This window comes from Daktulosphaira vitifoliae, unplaced genomic scaffold (assembly GCF_025091365.1).
Source record: "Daktulosphaira vitifoliae isolate Bord-2020 unplaced genomic scaffold, ASM2509136v1 Scaffold_5, whole genome shotgun sequence".
NCBI lineage: Eukaryota > Metazoa > Arthropoda > Insecta > Hemiptera > Phylloxeridae > Daktulosphaira > Daktulosphaira vitifoliae.
This window is the reverse complement of record NW_026099576.1, coordinates 22,119,766-22,138,854: the sequence shown is the minus strand read 5'-3', so window position 1 is coordinate 22,138,854 and position 19,089 is coordinate 22,119,766. Positions and strand designations below refer to the sequence as shown.

At 25.1% G+C, this 19,089-nt stretch overlaps 2 protein-coding genes and 1 long non-coding RNA gene across 4 annotated transcripts in view; 1 reads left to right on the top strand and 2 right to left on the bottom strand.

Moving 5' to 3' along the window:
- On the bottom strand, positions 1–5,214 carry LOC126906837 (uncharacterized). Of its 2 annotated transcripts, XR_007704358.1 has the most exons (4): positions 5,101–5,214; positions 4,918–5,034; positions 419–530; positions 1–336 (listed from the first exon to the last, which is right to left on the bottom strand). It is a non-coding gene; the product is annotated as an uncharacterized LOC126906837 (long non-coding RNA). The 2 variants fall into 2 exon arrangements; XR_007704359.1 differs by lacking the exons at positions 4,918–5,034; positions 5,101–5,214 and adding an exon at positions 2,880–3,147.
- A 6,233-nt stretch (positions 5,215–11,447) lies between these two features.
- LOC126906823 (regulation of nuclear pre-mRNA domain-containing protein 1B-like) lies at positions 11,448–17,283 on the top strand. The gene is made up of 7 exons (XM_050687705.1): positions 11,448–11,580; positions 11,775–12,058; positions 12,787–13,026; positions 13,095–13,318; positions 14,509–14,608; positions 15,970–16,145; positions 16,504–17,283. Exons 2-7 carry the CDS (start codon positions 11,908–11,910, stop codon positions 16,651–16,653), a joined length of 1,041 nt encoding a protein of 346 aa, XP_050543662.1. The 5' UTR covers positions 11,448–11,580; positions 11,775–11,907; the 3' UTR covers positions 16,654–17,283.
- Positions 16,949–19,089, bottom strand: part of LOC126906816 (intraflagellar transport protein 172 homolog) — a 49,930-nt gene continuing 47,789 nt past the window's right edge. The window contains exon 31 of the mRNA XM_050687688.1: positions 16,949–17,221. Coding sequence (XP_050543645.1) covers positions 16,949–17,221 — 273 coding nt within the window. The remainder of the gene's footprint in view (positions 17,222–19,089) is intronic.

Below are 19,089 nucleotides of genomic sequence, written 5' to 3'. Positions count from 1 at the left end.
AGTATATTTTTAGTGATTTAAAATTTCACGATTTAACAAAAATTGAAATATTTAAAGTAAAAATTAAATATGAATACTTAAAAATTGTTAAATATTAAAATAATGTTACTCATATCTCATATTATTTGGAAACCAAGTACACACACAAATTAGGGGCTTGATAATTTAAGACATTTTCATAAATTTCCTTAAGTAAAGCCATATAGAATTTCAATAACTAAATAATTATTTTAGAAAGCTTATTGTATTATGTTTCTTAGAGCTCAACTTGACCTTCAACTGACTTCATGCTGATTTTGAAGAAAAATCTATTAAAATTACTCCAGTCCTGAAAAACTTAAAAAACGCATTTGTTAAAACATTTCGTTAGTTGCAAAGATGGAAATGCAACCATTTAACTTAGTAGGAATATACATACTCCTTTACGTAGTTTTATATAGACAGAAATGGTCTTACAATTGCCCATAAAAAAACTAATATAGAGGAGAGCAGGGCAAGTTGACGCATAGGGCAAAGTTATCTCGTTAGATCTAAAAAATATAATATTGTTAACAAATTAGTATATTAAAATACAAAACCAAACAATAACAAAATTTTCAAGAATGATATGTTTTTGTTTTATGGCAAATAAGGTTTTAACTTGGGCATGTTTAATTGTATACATTTTTTTTTTATCGCAATACCTAAAGAAAAACATCACCAATAAAAAATATTTAAAATTTCAAGTCATATTCAAATTAGGGGAGTACTAGTGGAAATTTTTTAATAAAAACGAAATAGAGAAGTTGATTTTTTCGTTACTGAAAGAAATAAACCTCATAATTATCCTGGAGCACACATTAGAGGAGAGTCACGATAACGATTTCCCCTTTTAAAAAATTTTAGACAACAGATTTTAGCTTTGATGCAAAGCTGAAAAGGTATTAATTTTACTGTTATATTTTTTTTGTATCTCTTACAACTTGTTCTCTGCTTTCACTGGACTGATACTGATGAACAATACGTTAAAAGATCACAAATTGTATCTAGTTGATGGCATTACCCTCATAAATTAAAAAATTTCCTTTATCCTCCGTAAATGGATGAATGTCCCCAAAAATTAAGTTCTTAAAATCGTTAATTTTTGACATTTTTAAAACTGTTATAACTTTTTAAAAAATGATAAATCAATATAAAATTTTTTATAGAGACCTTAGATCTACTTAAAAAATATAAAAGTAATAAAACTACTTTATTTTAAATATGCATTTTTAAAATTAAATATCTCCACAAATAATAAGAATATTAAGACTATAATTAAGAATTTGTTTAATACTAAATGACATAGAAAAATTGTATTACTAAAACATTCTAGACCAAAGAATATTTTTCTAAAACAATTTTTGTGCTGTTTTCAAATCTGCAATGAGATTTTTTCTATTACCTCTTTTTCAGACTATTATTAACTAGAAGAAACGAGTGTTACATATTAAAAATTAATTTAAAGCAAAAAAAATGTTTACAAACTAATATTACTTCAGATTATTTACAAGTTATAAATTATCCGTGAAATATTTCTATTCAAAACCTCTTTTTTGGTCCTTTAGAGTTGATTTTTATGAAAGTTTATAATAATACATGTTGAAGATTTTAACTTTTTTTAGCTCAACTGCAAGTTTTAAAATAATATTATTTAATATAAAATTTTATGAGAATTAAAAAATCGTATTGTGTAGATTGGTATGCGGTCAGAAACTTAGTACAATTATAATTAATAGTAAATTTATAAGAAAAGCTCAATTATCGTTAAAATCATTATTTTTTTTACAATTTTATCGTAATAAATCATTTTAATAGAAATCAATCAAATGATTACTATGTAATTTTTGGTGTTAAAACATATGCTACAATTGAAATATTAAGAACTTAATTAGTCTTTTTATATTATTACATAATTATTTATATAGATATACTTCATATTTTTTAATTTAAGTATATATATTGATTATACCAATGTAACCCAATAACCAAACAAATATTTTTTATATTAATTAGAAGGATTTTGTTATTATAACATTCTTAGGCGAAACTATACCTTTGAGTTAGATCGGGCCAAAAACATTGAATCAAGTTTTCAGTAACTTGTTTTTTTTTGTCGTATTCTAGTGAAACTATGTGAATATAGCCTACCAGTTGGATAATATATACAAAAGATAAATTAAATTGGCCATCCTAAATTTTTCTATTTAGTTATTTTGCAATTCGATACTAGAAGATTCTATTATACAATATCAATAGAAGATAAAAATTTTAGTTCTTGTTCTAAGATTTGTTATTAAAAATAGTCAAACCAATTTAGTTAGAGCGCATTAAAAAATGTTTGATTACTACTAGTCAATATTCAACGATATTTCTTCAAAATCACTATTTGGTGTTCGTAATAATTATTTACATTAATAAAATGATAATTAAAACTTACTGATTTGAAATACAATTGTTAATCTATTGTGTTTTAAATCGGTAAAAACTTTACCGCTATTAATGTTTAGGACTTAATTCCTTATTATTATTTAGCTAATATAAAATTCTTAGATTACCATAATTTAAGTGTATACCCACTGTGCAATGTTACATATCATTGATGTTCTTAAAACGTTTCATGGGAACATGTAACACCCATACGTTATTACTATTATGTAAAGGCGATATCACCGAGCTTGTTAATAACCGTTTATTTTTCAACACATAAAATATTTAAGGTTTGTTATTTATAAGCAATAATAGTATGTTTCCTTCAAACATTGTATACACATCCCCTAGATACGTTGTGTGTATGTTTGATTGGAATATTACCGGAAAATTTAAAGATAATGTCGTCATAATATGCTAGATGTACTTACAATAAACATTTCTTTAATCTTTTGATAAAATGTTATAACCGTGACGTATATTAAAAAACAATAATAATATTCATGGAATATTAAATTTGGGCTTTAGTAGTCAGAACTTTTTTACCTTTTTAGTACATTAAAAACACCTTTAATTGTATTAATTATGTTTATTGAAACAATAAGTGTTATTAACATATAAATAATAATTTAGACTAAATACATAACCACCACACAAAAATAACATCACTTGAAGCAAGTCGAAAATAAACATAACTGTATTAAACCATGTATGTATGTCAATATTATACAAATTATTAAAATAGTATCACAATATATTACAATTATATGAAACATTATAGTAGGCTATTAAATCTAATAATTAGTAAACATACTCATAAAATATAAAAATTATACAAAAATGAATGCATTTTGAATAATTAATAATTTATACCCAGATTGTGTTAATAAGTTAATTTAATAAGGTATTGCAAAAAGTGAACGATTTAAAATTGATATAACTGCTTGTTCATTAGATATACAAATAAAAAACATTTGAATTATATATCAGAAATATGGAAGATGTAATAGACTCAATAAGAGTTGAAGATGAATTAAAAAATTTTGAATATAAAAAAAAAACCATTACAGGGGGGTCGCGGCACAGTAGTGACCTGCATAGTTGGATCAAGTATAATGATATCTGACAGTGATTAAAAACACTATCAAAAAAAAAAACGCTTCGATGCAAATCTTTAGATAGTGTTTAAGTTATAGCATTATAGAGTTAAAAATGTAAAAAAATAATAGAGAATTTTCACCCAAAAATAGCATTCGTTAGCCATTTTCATCGTGAAGACAAAATAAAGTCCGAAATTTTTTTTTTCCATAATTAAGTATATTACATTAGCTTTAATTTAAGATATATATAAAAGTGTCAGTATTTCCAGAACACTTTCAAAAGTTAAGTTAAAAAAGTAAATGTTTATTGAAAAAGTTGTCATTTTGAATCCCCCCTGTAGGCAGGTAAAGAGTCAGATTTATAAAAAATATATCAAATAATAGGTAAAGACAATAAGCATCTATATAAAAAAAATTATATTGATTTGGTCATTTTTGAAAAAGTTATGACAGTTTTAAGAAAAAAAAATTTCGAAATTTAGCAATTTTTAAATTTGTAATTTTTTTGGAAGTTTCCTCCATTTACGGGGAATAAGGGAAATTTTTTCAATTTTTGAGGGCAATGTCTTCTAATAGATATGATTTGTGATCTTTTGACGTATCATTGAAAGAAATCGGTTTGGTGAGAGCTGAGAAAAAGTGGTAACAGACAGACACACACACACAAAAAAAAAAAAAAAACATAGTAAAATTAATACCTTCTCAGCTTCGCATCGAAGCTAAAATGATTCATTTTTTGGTTTATGATGTGGTTAACCATAACAATGTCACTATTTTTAATATTATATATTTATCACATTTATTGCATGTATTAATAATTACTTTATTATAATTATTTAAAGTGACAATAGGATCAAGAATTATACTAGTGGATATTGAATGTTTTTGTTTTTTAATAACTCTATTAGTTACTTCTGAAAGAGAATATTTGGCACTTTTTTTTAATTTTTTTATGTATTGTAAATAATTTTCAAATTAAACTAAAATTATGAAGATAACCATGAATTTTAACATACATAGGAAAATGTAATAAGCTATGAAAGTTATAAGTCACAGAATGAACCCCATACAAAGAAGAGTACTGAGAAACAAATTCATTCAGTAAGTTTTGAGCTAAATCATTTGAAGTTTGACATGTATCAAGAGATATTAAAATTCTTACTGCACACACCAAGAGTTTAAAATGAGAATACTTTAATTTATTTAAATTTTCTTTTAAAACTATTAATCCTGAGTGTAGAACAAACATTCTTAGTTCAGTAGCTTTATAGTATTCTATACCATCTAATTGATGTAACTAAAGAATTTTCTATTACATTAAGAGACAATGATATAGAACTACAATTAACATCTAAATTTGAATTCATACCAGATTCTAATATTGGATGTATAAGCATATTAGAGTTCTTTGATTTGTTTGAAGATGTTGTTAATTTCTGTTTTTCCAATTTTAACATTTGTTTGAAGTATCTAGTTGTAACTTCTCCTAAACATTTTTTTATAATTTTATATATATATATATTATTTTATTTATATATATATTATTTTATACATTTTTAAAGTTTTAATAAATAAATTTTTAAAACTTTATTTATGTCACATCATAAAATTTCAAGTTGGTATTTGTAAGAGTTTTTAAAAAACGATTTCCAAATTGATTAATAAGTTGCAATCCTTAAAATTTTACACCACTAAATGTACTTATATGGCAATGTTATTAAGTGTGGACGCGGTATTATAACAAGTGTAAATATGTAAATTGTATAACTTACCTTTTTTGTTTGTTCAACTACTATTAAAAAATATAAGAAAAAAAATAATTATAATTAAACAATTAATAATAGTTATATAATTATACAGACTAACATAAAAATTGTAAGATTGTACATAACATAATAACGCGTTTACTGCAGAGTTGTTGATCGTTTGTAGCCGATCCCTTAAAATAAAAGATTGAAGGCATACGTCACATGAGGTTTTTGGATTTTCCAGGTATTGATGGGCAATTACAGTGTCTTATAACAAAATATTTTTTTTTTTAATATATTTCTATAATTAAATTTCCAAGTTATAATACATAGTATAATATTTCGGAGGAACGTAGTATGTATGTTACATTCGTACCAAATTTGTACTAAGTCAAAATGATATCGCGTGGACATTTACTTTGTACTTAATTTGTATTAACCAAAAACAACAACCATATAACAGCTTATTTATGTTTCAAAGTGATGTTACGTATGAAACACTAAAAAAATGCCCCCCCGACGTACTGAAACATTAATTGTACAGTGGGTATAACATATAATTTTGTAATATTATTCCTATGGAACATCGACTGATCAAGTTTTACGATTATTATCCGGTAACGGTCATAAATTTTAGGTCTGATCATAGCCTAGTCGGATCGGATTTAGTTTCACCTATGATTTCGTCGCCATATACTATTAAATGATTTTTTTGGGTTATTTTTAAATAATTAATTAATAATTAAAATCTAAATATTTCAAATTACAGCATCTTTTTAAACACCAAGACTTACATAGAAATGATTAGTATTACTTCTATTGAAGTGATTTATTTACGATAAAAATGTAAAAAATAGTGATTTTAACGAAAAATTAAACTTTTCTCATAAATTTACTGTTTCTAGTAATTATATAAGTACCTGATTACATATCAATCTAAACAATATGGTTTTTTAAATCCTCATAAAATTTTCTATTTAATGATGTCAATCTTAAACTTGCAAGTTGAAAAATGAAGGTTTTGGTAAAAAATTCAACTTATTTTATCATTAAATTTCGTAAAAAACAACTTTTGGTACCAAAAAAATAAGTTAAACATGACATTTTGTAACGAATTTTTGCACGGATAATTTTTAACATATTAAAAATCAAAATAAATAATAATTTGAAGAATATAATTTTTTTTGTTTTAAATTATTTTTTTTATGTAAATACTCGTTATTATTAAGTCAAAATGATATCAAAAATTAAATTATTGAATATCAATTTCATACTATATTTAATTTCTATAATAAGTATATACTTATACAAATTACTACTTAATACAAATTCGTATTATACTTATAAATCAAAGAACTATTACTCAGAAATAATGAAGGAAATAAAATTTGATGTTGCTATTGGAATAATTCAATAATTCCTTCTAAATATTAAATACTATCTACATCGAATCGTTTCTTACGATAGTGATTTTAATCATTATCAGATATCATCTATACTTGTCCCAACCCAACCACGTCCACATTGTGCTACCATTTTTTTTACCATTTTAATCCATGTTTTTGCATTCTATCTTCGATTTCTATGAAGCTAAATATAAAATATTTTCTATTATATTTATTATGGCGCGCTCTATGAGCTCTATGATGCGATAGCTAAAATTATGTCATCAAAAACATCATCTCAAAGGATGATGCTTTTGATGTCGTAATTTTTTGCTTGTCTAAATTGATGTAGAGCAGGGTTTATCAAAAATACGTTAAAAAAAAATTATTTTAATCGTTTTAATTTAAAAAAAATGAATAATAAAAATCTTGGAAAATAGTTTAAAATATTATATGACATTTAATGTAATAAAATAAATTATAATTATACAGAGTGTTCAATTAGTAAAGAAACAGGTCAATTGTTACAAACAATGAGAACAATATAAACCCATTTCTTTACTTACTGAACACTATATAATAATTTATTTTTATATTTATATTTTTATGTATTACATTAAAAATATTAAAGATTTTTTTAATAAATTCTGTTGTGGGTTAGCATTAGTAGACATCTGAAACAAAACTAAATGTTACTAATAGAGTTGGACAAAATAAGACTTTGTAATCTAAAAATAGTACTAAAATATTCCTAACTACACTTAAAAAGATTTCAATTACTTTAGATAGAGTACAAGCTCTTTCATGTTCTATTAGTGATGCTATCTTCATCTGGTTAGATTTAAAAATATTTTTGAGGTTGAATTTGCAATGAAAGTTTGTTAGAGTTATTTATAACTGTTTTAAAATGGCTTAGACAGACTATTATTTTTTAGCTTACTTACTGATCCTAGATATTTGGGTTATAGTTTGAATGAAGATCAACTGGATATAACCTACAATTACAAGTATATCAGTATTTATCATCCAGAAATTAGCCTAAAATAATCACCTTTTAGGCTCATGGATTTCCTTATAAAAATTATCTTTTTAAAAAAAAATGTGTTAAAACACTCAAGCCTCTTACATGGTTAATAAAGTTTTATTAATTTAAATAGGTAATTTTTTTTTAATACGTAGACACTAAATACATTTAACTGTTAACATGTGACTTTTAAACTAAATTTCCATTAATAAATATAAAATATTTAATAAAAACATTTTTATTGTTTTAAATAATGTTATTCTTACTTGTTTAAAATATACTTTTTAAATAAAACGTTTTTTGTTTGTTTTGAGTGTTTAAAACAAAATGTTTAAAATATATCAATACTGATTTAAAGTAACAAATAAATGATTGGTCAAATATTGATAAGGAAACAGGATATGAGACTTATCATTTCAGTATAAATTAATAAAGATTTGAAAACTGAGACCTAGGATTAGGTATAAGGGTCTCTTAATATTATGGATACTGGTGGTCTTTTTTTATAAATCCGACAATAATTATTCAATTAATCAAAATACAAAACCCATATTAATACCTTTTCTATATAACTTTTAAGCCAATATGTTATAAGTTATCACGATTTTTTTATAAAATTGGGAGATTTTAGCATATATACAGGGCCGGATTTAGGGGAGGGCTAAGTGGGCTGCAGCCCAGGGGCCCCCACAAATTTGGTATACATTGGTATCACAAATATGATAATAACTGTTATTTAATAAGTAAAAAAATATATTTCCTTGTTTATGTATAAGGGGCCCTAGAGCCAGATTTAGGGGAGGACTGATTGGGCTGCAGCCAAGGGACCCCCACAAACCTAAGTCCACCCTTGCATATATATAAAGTAACAAAAATGGAAACATTTAAAATTAAGGACTACCTTAATGAACATTAAAAATAACAGAATTAAAAAAAATTAGAAAAACATATAATTAATTTTTTTTTCTTTATTAATATATACACAAACAACACAATAAGAGTATTAGCTAAGATAAAAAAGAATGAAATAATGAATGAAGAAGCCACCCACCGATGACACTTTCGTCTTTTAATTATTTTGTTTTATCCTTATACACATATTTTTTTTTTTTTATGAATTGAGTAGGTCTCTGCACCATTTATGCTTTAAGCGGCGAGGAGGGTTACCAGGGATGGTTAATGAAGATAGATTTTTTATGAGCTCGTTTGGATGAGAGCTAAGGCGTAGGTGGAAACGTTTATAATAATTTTTTGCCTCTTCTTGAATTGTTTTCATACGTAGATCTTTATGCAGAGAGTGATTTGACACATATGGTGAACAACTGGTAATTTTTCTAAGTATTTTATTTTGGAACCGTTGAATTTTATTTAGATTAGAAATTTTTGCATTGCCCCATAGCTGTAAGCCGTACGTCCAGATTGGCTTTAGGAGAGATTTGTAAAGGAGTAGTTTAATATTTAGGTTTAAGTGTTTGTTGTTGACGATTAGGGTTTTGAGTATTTCTAAACGGGAGTTTAATTGTGATGTTTTGGCTTTGATGTGTTGAGCCCAAGTAATGCGGCGATCAATAGTTAGCCCGAGTTATTTAACGTTTGGGAATGAGGGGATCCGAGCGCCAAAAATTGATACCTCTGGACATGGTGATAATTTAAGTGTGAATGTAGTATGTACTGATTTGGCTTGGTTTATTTTAAATCGCCACTTTTTGTACCAATCTTCCATAAGTGAGAGATGATTTTGTAGGTTTTTGGAGGCTATAATAGGATCTGGACTGGATGATATTATGACTTTATCATCCGCATAGTCTGCTACTAAAGTGTTGGGCGTAGTCGGTTGGTCGGATGTATAAATATTGTAAAGAATTGGGGAGAGTATTCCGCCTTGCGGAACACCTGCCGCAATTCCTGCTGTATTAGAGTCTGAAGAGCCATAATGAACCTGGAAGTAGCGGTCTGTGAGATATGATTTCAGTATTATGTAATATGTTGGGTGTAGGAATTGCTTTAATTTGTATAGCAGACCTTCGTGTCATACTCTGTCGAAGGTCTGGGATATGTCAAGGAATGCGCAGGTGCAGTAAAGTTTTTTTTTCGAGGGCAAAAGAGTCGGCGTCAACAACTCTATGGACTTGGTGAATAGTCGAGTGTTGAGCACGAAAACCAAATTGATAGTCAGGTATAAATTTTTATCGAACATGATCGGAAGCAAAACCCTTTCCAGTATTTTGGCGAAAAACGGTAGTAAGCTGATCTGTAAGAATTTACGGAGTCAGGTGGTTTGTTTGGTTTAGGGATTAAAATGATTTTAAAGAATTTTCATAGAAGAGGGAAGTATGAGAGCCTTAGGGTAGCGTTGAAAATGTGGATAAGAACGATGATTGCACGTTTTGGTAAGCATCTGGTGACTTCGGCTGTAATTAAGTCAAATCTTGAGGATTTCCTAAGCGAGTATTTTTGTATCGTATATTTTACTTCACTGGGCGTGAAATGTTTTACTGGTAGAGATATAGGGAGAGGAGAGTCAAGATACATTTGTACAGTGTTTGTAGTAGCTATTGAGGATGTTTCAGGGTTAGGTAGGAAAGTTTCCTGAAGATGATTTTTGAATAGTTCTGCTTTTTCAGCATCAGAAGAAGCAAGACTACCATCTGGGTTTTTTATTGGGGGCGATGTGGCTTTATATTGGAGAGTTTGTTTTGTTGTTTTCTATCTTTGGCCGAGAGGTTAGTCATGTAATTTTCAAATGAAAGATCTTTATTTTTAGATAAAACTTTCTTGAGAGAGTTAGCTAATCTATTGTAATTTTGTTTAAGAGTTGGGAGACGGTGTCGTTGGTACAGGGCACTTGCTCTCCTATGATTAAAATAAAAACCAAAAATTGTCAATATTATTTTTATTTTTTAATTAATTAAATGGTCCATTATAAATGAATCATATTGTATACATTTTTAATCATCGACCGCCAAGATAAAAAATAGCGTAAGGTACAAAGAATTTGATACAGTATTTTTTTCTTCTAATTTGGTGGTCGCACTGGATGTAATTTAGCCAAAATTACCGTATTTTCTTAAGAGACTGTATAATTTCTTATCAGTGTACCATTCTGATTTAGCCTGTGGTTAAATATTGAAATGTATAAAAAATATTGATAAATGACTTAGCCATAAATATTAAAAATAAACTAGATCGCAACCTATCCTATATTGCCTATGTTCACATTAAAGCATAATAGCAGCCATCTTTTTTGAGGTCAAACATTTTTCTTCGTATACAAATTAATTTATTATCAGAGCAAACTTATCATACAAAAAATTACAATTATAAATTGTAAGCCATGTGGATAAATCGAATTTGAATATAGAAATAGATAATTAACTAGATTGCTATTTTATGATAATTTCTGAAGTCAAATAATCGCCATTTTTTTCCTAAATAGTATATACAAACATTTTTGTCATTAACAATTTATTGCTCTGATAACAAAATAACATGTACACGAAGTATAAGAAACAAAAATTTTTGGCCTTAAATAAGATGGCGGCTATCTATGAAAAACACAGACAATGTAACACAGTTAGCAATACTAGTTTATTATCTTTATCTGTGTAAATTACAAATAAATTCTCGTAACCAAGTTGGTTTTGTTATTATCAGATAAAACTTTTTTTTATCAGTTAATGGTTCTACAATGAGGTTAAAAACATCACTTGTGTTAGAACTCTTTGAAAAACGTAGTATGTAAACATTAAACATGTGATGGTTAAATTTCACTTCAATTTAGTGTGTCTTCATGAGTCTTTAGTTGGTTTTGTAGTTTAATTGTTAACTGTCGGCTCAAAATACACTTCGTATTATACTCTTTATAAGACAATATTGTAAGTATTAATATAAATATTTGTTAACTCATTTTTTTTAAAATAATTTTTAAATACTTTTCTGGAATAATGTATTTTATTAATATTCATTAAGCCCATTAGGATATTATTGTATAATTTTTTTAGTTAATAATTATTAATTTAATAAAATATAATACGCCAAGACCTAGAGTTTAATATTAGTTATTATTTAGGTAACCATCAAATAAATTACAACATGAAAATAAACGTAATCAAATCATTGCTAATTTGAGTAGTTCACAAATAAAATGTAAAATTAAAATTTTTGATACCAAAAGTAAAAAAAACATATTTTACTCGTATAATATGTCTGGATTTACTGAAAGTGGCTTAAATAAACGTTTAAAAGAACTAAATTCATCACAACAAAGTATTCAAACTTTATCACTTTGGTTAATTCATCATCGAAAGTATGCTCATACAGTTGTCAAAATTTGGGCTAAGGAAATATCAACAGGTAAATAAATATTAGCTAAAACTTTATTTCTTGATTAATTCTTTTTATAGTATTTTAAAAACAAATATTTAATCAATTATGAAATTTTATAATTATATGATAGAAGAACTAATAGAATATTTTTTAATACCATTATATGACTTAAAAATAAGAAATTTATTAATATCTATTAACATGCTATTAAGCATACTTGTATTTTTATTATATGATTTATTATAATAGTTTTCATAAAACATTTTATACGATAATGATATACTTGTATTTATAGTTTATACTTTAACAGTAAAACATTTTTTATCATTATTATTATATGTAAAGACATTTTTAATGCTACTTTGTGTTACTTTAAAGATATCTAGATATGTAAAGCTTGTACTGGTGTACATTTATAATATATACAAGAGTATATATATATATATATATATATATATATTCTACATACTTACCCTATGTATTAAAATACTTATAATTCAATAAGTATTCACCATGAAATTGTTATTAATCTACCAAAAATTTTTATAAAAAAAGATCAAAAATGACTATTTTGAAATATATATAAAAAATAATAATGCAAAGTATTAATAAAGTATTTAGTAGTTTAAAAGTTATTAGATTTGATAAAACTTCGTAGACTAGTCTGTATATTCATTATTTATATTTTTATTATTTAAAAAGTACTCAAGTATTTATCACTTAATATTATTAATACAACTTTGATTAATTTTTAGGAAATGAGGCCAAACAATTAACATTGATGTACCTTGCAAATGATGTTATCCAAAATGGTAAAAAAAAAGGACCTGAGTATGGACAAGAGTTTGGCAAAGAACTGGCTAAAGCTTTTAAACAAATTTCATTAAATAATTGTACTCTGAAAACAAGACAGAGCTTGACACGGTTATTAAATATTTGGGAGGAAAGAGGTGTTTACAGTAAAATTCAAATTGACGAATTCAAAGATTCTTTTGGTATATATTTAATCAATTACTGTTTCTTACTAAAGATAAATAGTAATATTTTCATTTAATTTTTGTAGCTACTGAAACTGTAAATAACTCAACGGATGAGCCACCAAATAAAAAAGTTAAACACACAGAAAACCATAAAACAAAAAAATCCAAACCACAAAATAATGGATTAAAAAAAGAAAAAGAAGTTGTTGTAGAAATTGATGGTACTAAAGAGTTGCATGTTACTTTATCACCAAAAACTCCAGTTAATGATCCTCCAGAACCAGAAGAACTAATCAAAGCACTAAATGTATGTATAAATAATTTATTTTCTTAAGAAAGTTTAAAATATTATTATTAATATGACACGGTACCGTGTTTCCCTCAGCCGCACATCACGTTATCAACCTCTATGAAAGTGTATCGGGATCTGAATCATAAGTGCACGGTGGCCTAGTGGTAAGGTTTGTCTTTACGACGCCTTGGGTCGCGGGTTCTAATCCCGTACCGTGCCTCTTTTTTTCACATGATTTCCGGTACACTTTCTATAACCGGCCGTCAATCCCCGGCGGCCGTGTTAAATAGTATATTACTGAAATAAAAATTTTGTTTATTTTTTGTAGAATTCATACTGTCTTCAAACTTAATGCATTTTATTTCTATTTATAGTAATTTAATATATTCTACATAGGTTCTACTTTTTTATTTCATTAACTTTTTTTAGAAATTGAAATGTATTAGGTAGCATTAATGCATTACATTTTTATGTTGTAAAAAAAATTGAAAAAAGTTTTTTCTAAAATTAATTTAATAAATAAAATAACAATTGAAGCATTTAGAACATAAAAGGTATGAGTGAATTGTTTTTAAACTTGAAATTGATTTCTAGTTTTAGTTTTCAAATAACTAATGTAAAATGAAATCTATTTTTCATGACTTATATGTACTTTAAAAAAAAATTATGATAATAAAACAATAAATTTTCAGACTAATGCTTTTTTAACTCATTTTTTTTTAAATACCACTTATCCTTTGTATTCTAAACACCTTAATATAATTATTGGAGATATTTTTATTAGGTATTTCATTTAATTAATAACCAAGAGAAATTGATAAAAAACTATAATTTTTTTTTTTATGTACTTCATAAAATAGTGTTTAGATCAATACAGAGTTATTTGTTTGTCATAAGCCACTTAATTGCTCGTAAAATAAATATTAAAAAAAAAATTCTGGTTTTTTATTTATAAATGATTTAAGATCATCCGCTATTTCTTATAGTGGTGTCAACTTTTGTCAATTTTCAAATAGCAATGTTTAATCATATTTTATACTATTACTTACCAAAATATTAAAATATATGGTTAAATAATTTTAGTGTTGTGTGAAAAAAGGTGATAAAAAAAATCACTTTGTTCCATATCAAAAATTATCTTATGTGTTACTATCAAATGTCACTATTTCTTCCAATTTTATTATATCTTAAATCTTAATTTACAGGATTTAGAAAATGCACCATCATGTGATGCAGTAGTACGAGAAAGAATTTCCAAACTTCCACCAGAAATTGCAGATGTGAGCTTGTTATCTCAATTAAAAGGTTACTTAGCTTTTTGTAACATTTATTTATGAGAAACAGTTGCTCATTTCAGATCAAATGTAATCAATAGAACCTTAAAAATGTAGCATTACTACTGTTTTTATCATACATTTTTATGTTATTTGGATATTATACATTTACAAAAAAGAAACATTAAATTTTATATATTAGTGTTGACCCCAAGGTTTACTGTGAATATTCAATTAATAATGTTTTATCTATGTAATCATATTTATAATGTATTTTATTATTGTTGAAGTCATCTAAAAGCTTACAATGAGTATGAATAATAAATTATGTAAAAACTTTATTATTTATGGGAAATTTGATAAATTGAATTTTAGTGACATGTGTTTTCATAAATAATTTAGGTTGTTGACTTATGGCTTAATTTTTTTAATTATCATAATTTTAAAGGGTAAATTCAGTTTGGAAAGTTTTAAATATACATGTTACTAATTGATCAAAACTAACAATAATGTAATGGAGTATAAGTTGAATAAAATAAAAAAGTACAATATGATGATTAACTCAATAAAATTTATCAGGTTAATTTATCACATATAATTCAATCAGATAATCAAACACAAACAACAATGTAAGAAATAACAATAAATCAAACATTTTTAAGAGTTATCTATAGATTTCCTTTCAAGGAGTTTCACAAGGAAACAAAAATTTATTTTATCTTATCAAGTTTTTTGAATCATTGAGATTCCACTATAATTCTATTATTAAATCTTGTTTTAAAATATATGTTACGTCTTAAACTACCTGATGAATTATATTCTATTTTAATTGAAATAGAAAATTTATTTTTATACAATATATAAAAAATTATGATACAATATTATTGTACTATCAAACTCATCTAATTAAAAATTATTACCATTACTGACGTTATGATTTTTAATAAATAATTATTAATTAATAATTTTTTGTTATAATTTTAATAAAATCAGTAGTTCATTAAACTATAAAATTTACTTACTCCTGATGGTTGTCCAATGGTTGCTGTAAAAAATTATTTGTATTAATAATTATGTATGACTATATTTCTTCTATTTAAGCTCTAATTTCAATGAGAGTTTCTTCAATTTGATTTTAATTTATAACATTATGTGAAAAAATTTATTTTATTTTTACTTAAATATAAGTTTAATACAACCATTCATTAACATTTTATTAATGTGGTGGTTGAATTAATACAAACTATTATTGTCATTAAGATACATTTTAATTTTCCAATGTTATGTATTTTTTTTGGTATTTTTATTGTGTTAATATTTCAATAATTCTATTAGTTATTAAACAATAGCTCTTACAGTAATACTTAATTAGTAAAAATGTTTTTATTGTAGGTAAGAGTGAAGCTGAAGATCTCTTACGTAAAGTTAATGATGCTGTAGCTTTATTGACTGATTATAATACGAGATTAGTGTGTGAAATGGAGGATCGTAAAAAAGTAACTGCTATGCTACAAGATTTTATTCAATCCCAAAGAGATTTAATTGATCAAGCTGAACAAAGATTGCAGGTCAGTTTTATTTTTATTTTTTAGTTTTTTTAATATTATTAAAATGATTATTCATAAGTATTTATGCTAATAAACTTGGTAGAAAAAGAATAGAAAATGTATAGTTTTTCAATTATTACAAGTTAATTAAACCATTTGGCATGGGGCAAATATTTATTTTATAATTTAATCACTTTATAAGACTACTTGAACATTGCTTTTGATAAAATAATTTTTTTAGTTTTTGTCTATGTGTTGGGTACTTTTTCGGTTTAACCACAAGAATCTACATGTTCGTCTGGTTTTTTATTAAATTAAGCAATAAATCCTTCGAATTTATCTATATTTATTTATCTAAATATTACAATTTTGTTTTCAGGAGTATCAAGGTAAATTGCAAAAAGTTTGTCAAGTGCGACAAGAGGTTAATACACATTTACAGAACTTACCCGATTTAGCTCAGTTACCAAGTGTAAAAGGAGGTTTAGCACCTCTGCCATCTGCTGGTGATTTGTTTACTGTAGGTTAATTGACTGCTATTAAACATTTTAGTATGATGTCATTGTTCTCAATTAAAAATATTTTAACTAAAGTTGTATTGTTAAATTTATGTAATAAGTGTAATTATTTGATAAGAGATTGTTCATTTTTTTTGACAAATTAAGTCTAGACATTTTCATACATATTATCATTTAATATCTGTTTAATATAAGTTTATAATTACAGAATTACATTTAAACTGTTAATGTAAAAAAGAAAAAAGTTTAAAGTGTTATATTATTCAATTATTTATATCTTTTTGGTAATTTTAATATTGAATAAAATTAGTGAAATGAGTATTGTTGTGCTGGAGGTCCACACCACTTTATTACAAATTCTATAACTTGTTTTATACTCGATGATTGAATTGTTTTTGAAACTGTCATAACTTTTGTCCAGTCGTCTTTTATTGCTACCTTTCCACTTTCAAATGTAATACTTGCACTTTTTTTGGTATCAATGACTGGCCACCCAGATATAACACAAACAGAGAATTTACTACCATCTGGAGCTGTTAAGTTGGATAAATACAGTTGCCGATGATCCAATGGTAGGCTCTATAATTATATAACATTATATTTGTTTAAACATATTTTAATAAAATGATTTTGCCTTATTACATATTTTTAATGTTAGCTGTATTTTATTTCTAACTTATCATATGAAAAATAACATCAATGTTCACCTCCTGTGATTGATTATAGTAAAGTGTTAAAAACTTTGAAAATACTGAATTAAAAGTTAAACAACCAATAATTTTTCTATTGGATCATTTTCTCATTATTAAGAAAAGGACTGGTTAATAAAATCTTTTGGAATAGTATTTTTAAAGATATTATTAATGTTATATTTTTTTTATAAACAAAGCACTTTTTAATTTGAAAGTTAGTTAAACACATACATTTTCATTTAAAAACTGAAGTTGATAAAAATTTGTGAATGAAATGGGAGGTATTAGGAAAAAAGTATTTCTCGGAACTTATAAAACGTAAGGTACTATATACTGCGTAGAAGTAAAAATTATGTTTTATAATTTTATAGATATTGAGTGAGTCAATACCTTTTTATCTAAAAATATAACTTTTATTTTGAAAAATTTTATATCACTTATTAGTAATGAAATGTAATGAGTCATTACTATTTTCACGTGATGATGATACTATTATAAAACAATGCAAATAACTGGGTTAGGTGATTGTTTTTGTTTTTATCATTTAAGTATATAAATTATTAGTTAAGGAGATACCGAGTTGCATATCATTTCTTTGTATTCCTCTAAGGTGGTGCACGTGATATTTCATATGAAAGTTATTTACTATCATAATTGAGTAGATAGTAATATTTATTTGCTTAATTAATAAAGAGTTTTGTGTTAAGAATTAAATAATTTATTAGTTTTTGAGCTAAAGCGAAAAAATCAAAAACATACGAGGAAACAGTCATTTTCCAAAATTTATGTGAACATTTAGCACAACTGAAATTACTCCTCCGAGACAATATCAGAACAATTGGGAAAATTAAACTATTCTCCTTGTTATTGTATAGTGAAAATCAGATAAAAATTATACAGTATCAGCTCAAACATTAACGACTATATTTAATATTTACCATTTTACTGTAAATATAATTGAATTTAGTTTATATTATAAACCACAGTTTTAGTTAATTGAGTGTGATCATGTTTTGAATCAAAATTATTTATTTTGTTTTTACCTTATGACAGTTTAAAAGTTAATAATATTATTGCGTTATACGTTTTAAATAATTAAAACATTATGGATTTATAATGTTTTATGTTTTCGATATTCAAACATTGCCGATATTTAATGTTTTTTGGTATTCATATGTTATTGATATTTTTTTACCTTTTAATGAATTAACCAGTCATTCTTTGCATGTGAGAAATTACCTCACATAGTTTTTATTTTAAAAATCACTAGCTTGCTGGCAGTAGTATTTTCCTCAAATCTATTGTACCTCATAAGTTTTAATGAATCATTGTTATGTTTTTTATTTAGTTTTGTTTTGTTTGATTTTATGTGATTTAGTCGTTATTATACATTTTTTATTACTCGTCACACTTTTTTATACGTTATACTAAAAACTGGAGGGTAGTATTGTTAATAAATTTTATTATATAATTAAAATATACAAATTAATTTTACGAGATATTTTTATTACAATAATCAAATAAACGATAAATTTTCTAAAAAATTTATTTCACTTGAATTTTTTTCGAAAACAAGTGTGTAGAATTTTTAAGTAAATATTGCGTTATTATAAAACGAAACAAATTCTATTAGTTTTATTTTGACGACAAAAAAAAAAACCAAAAATTTAGATAACGACCGACAATTGTCTTGCAAAACGAAATCAATGTTTGAAACAAGGAAATTTTTTAATTTCTCACTAATTTTCCATATAA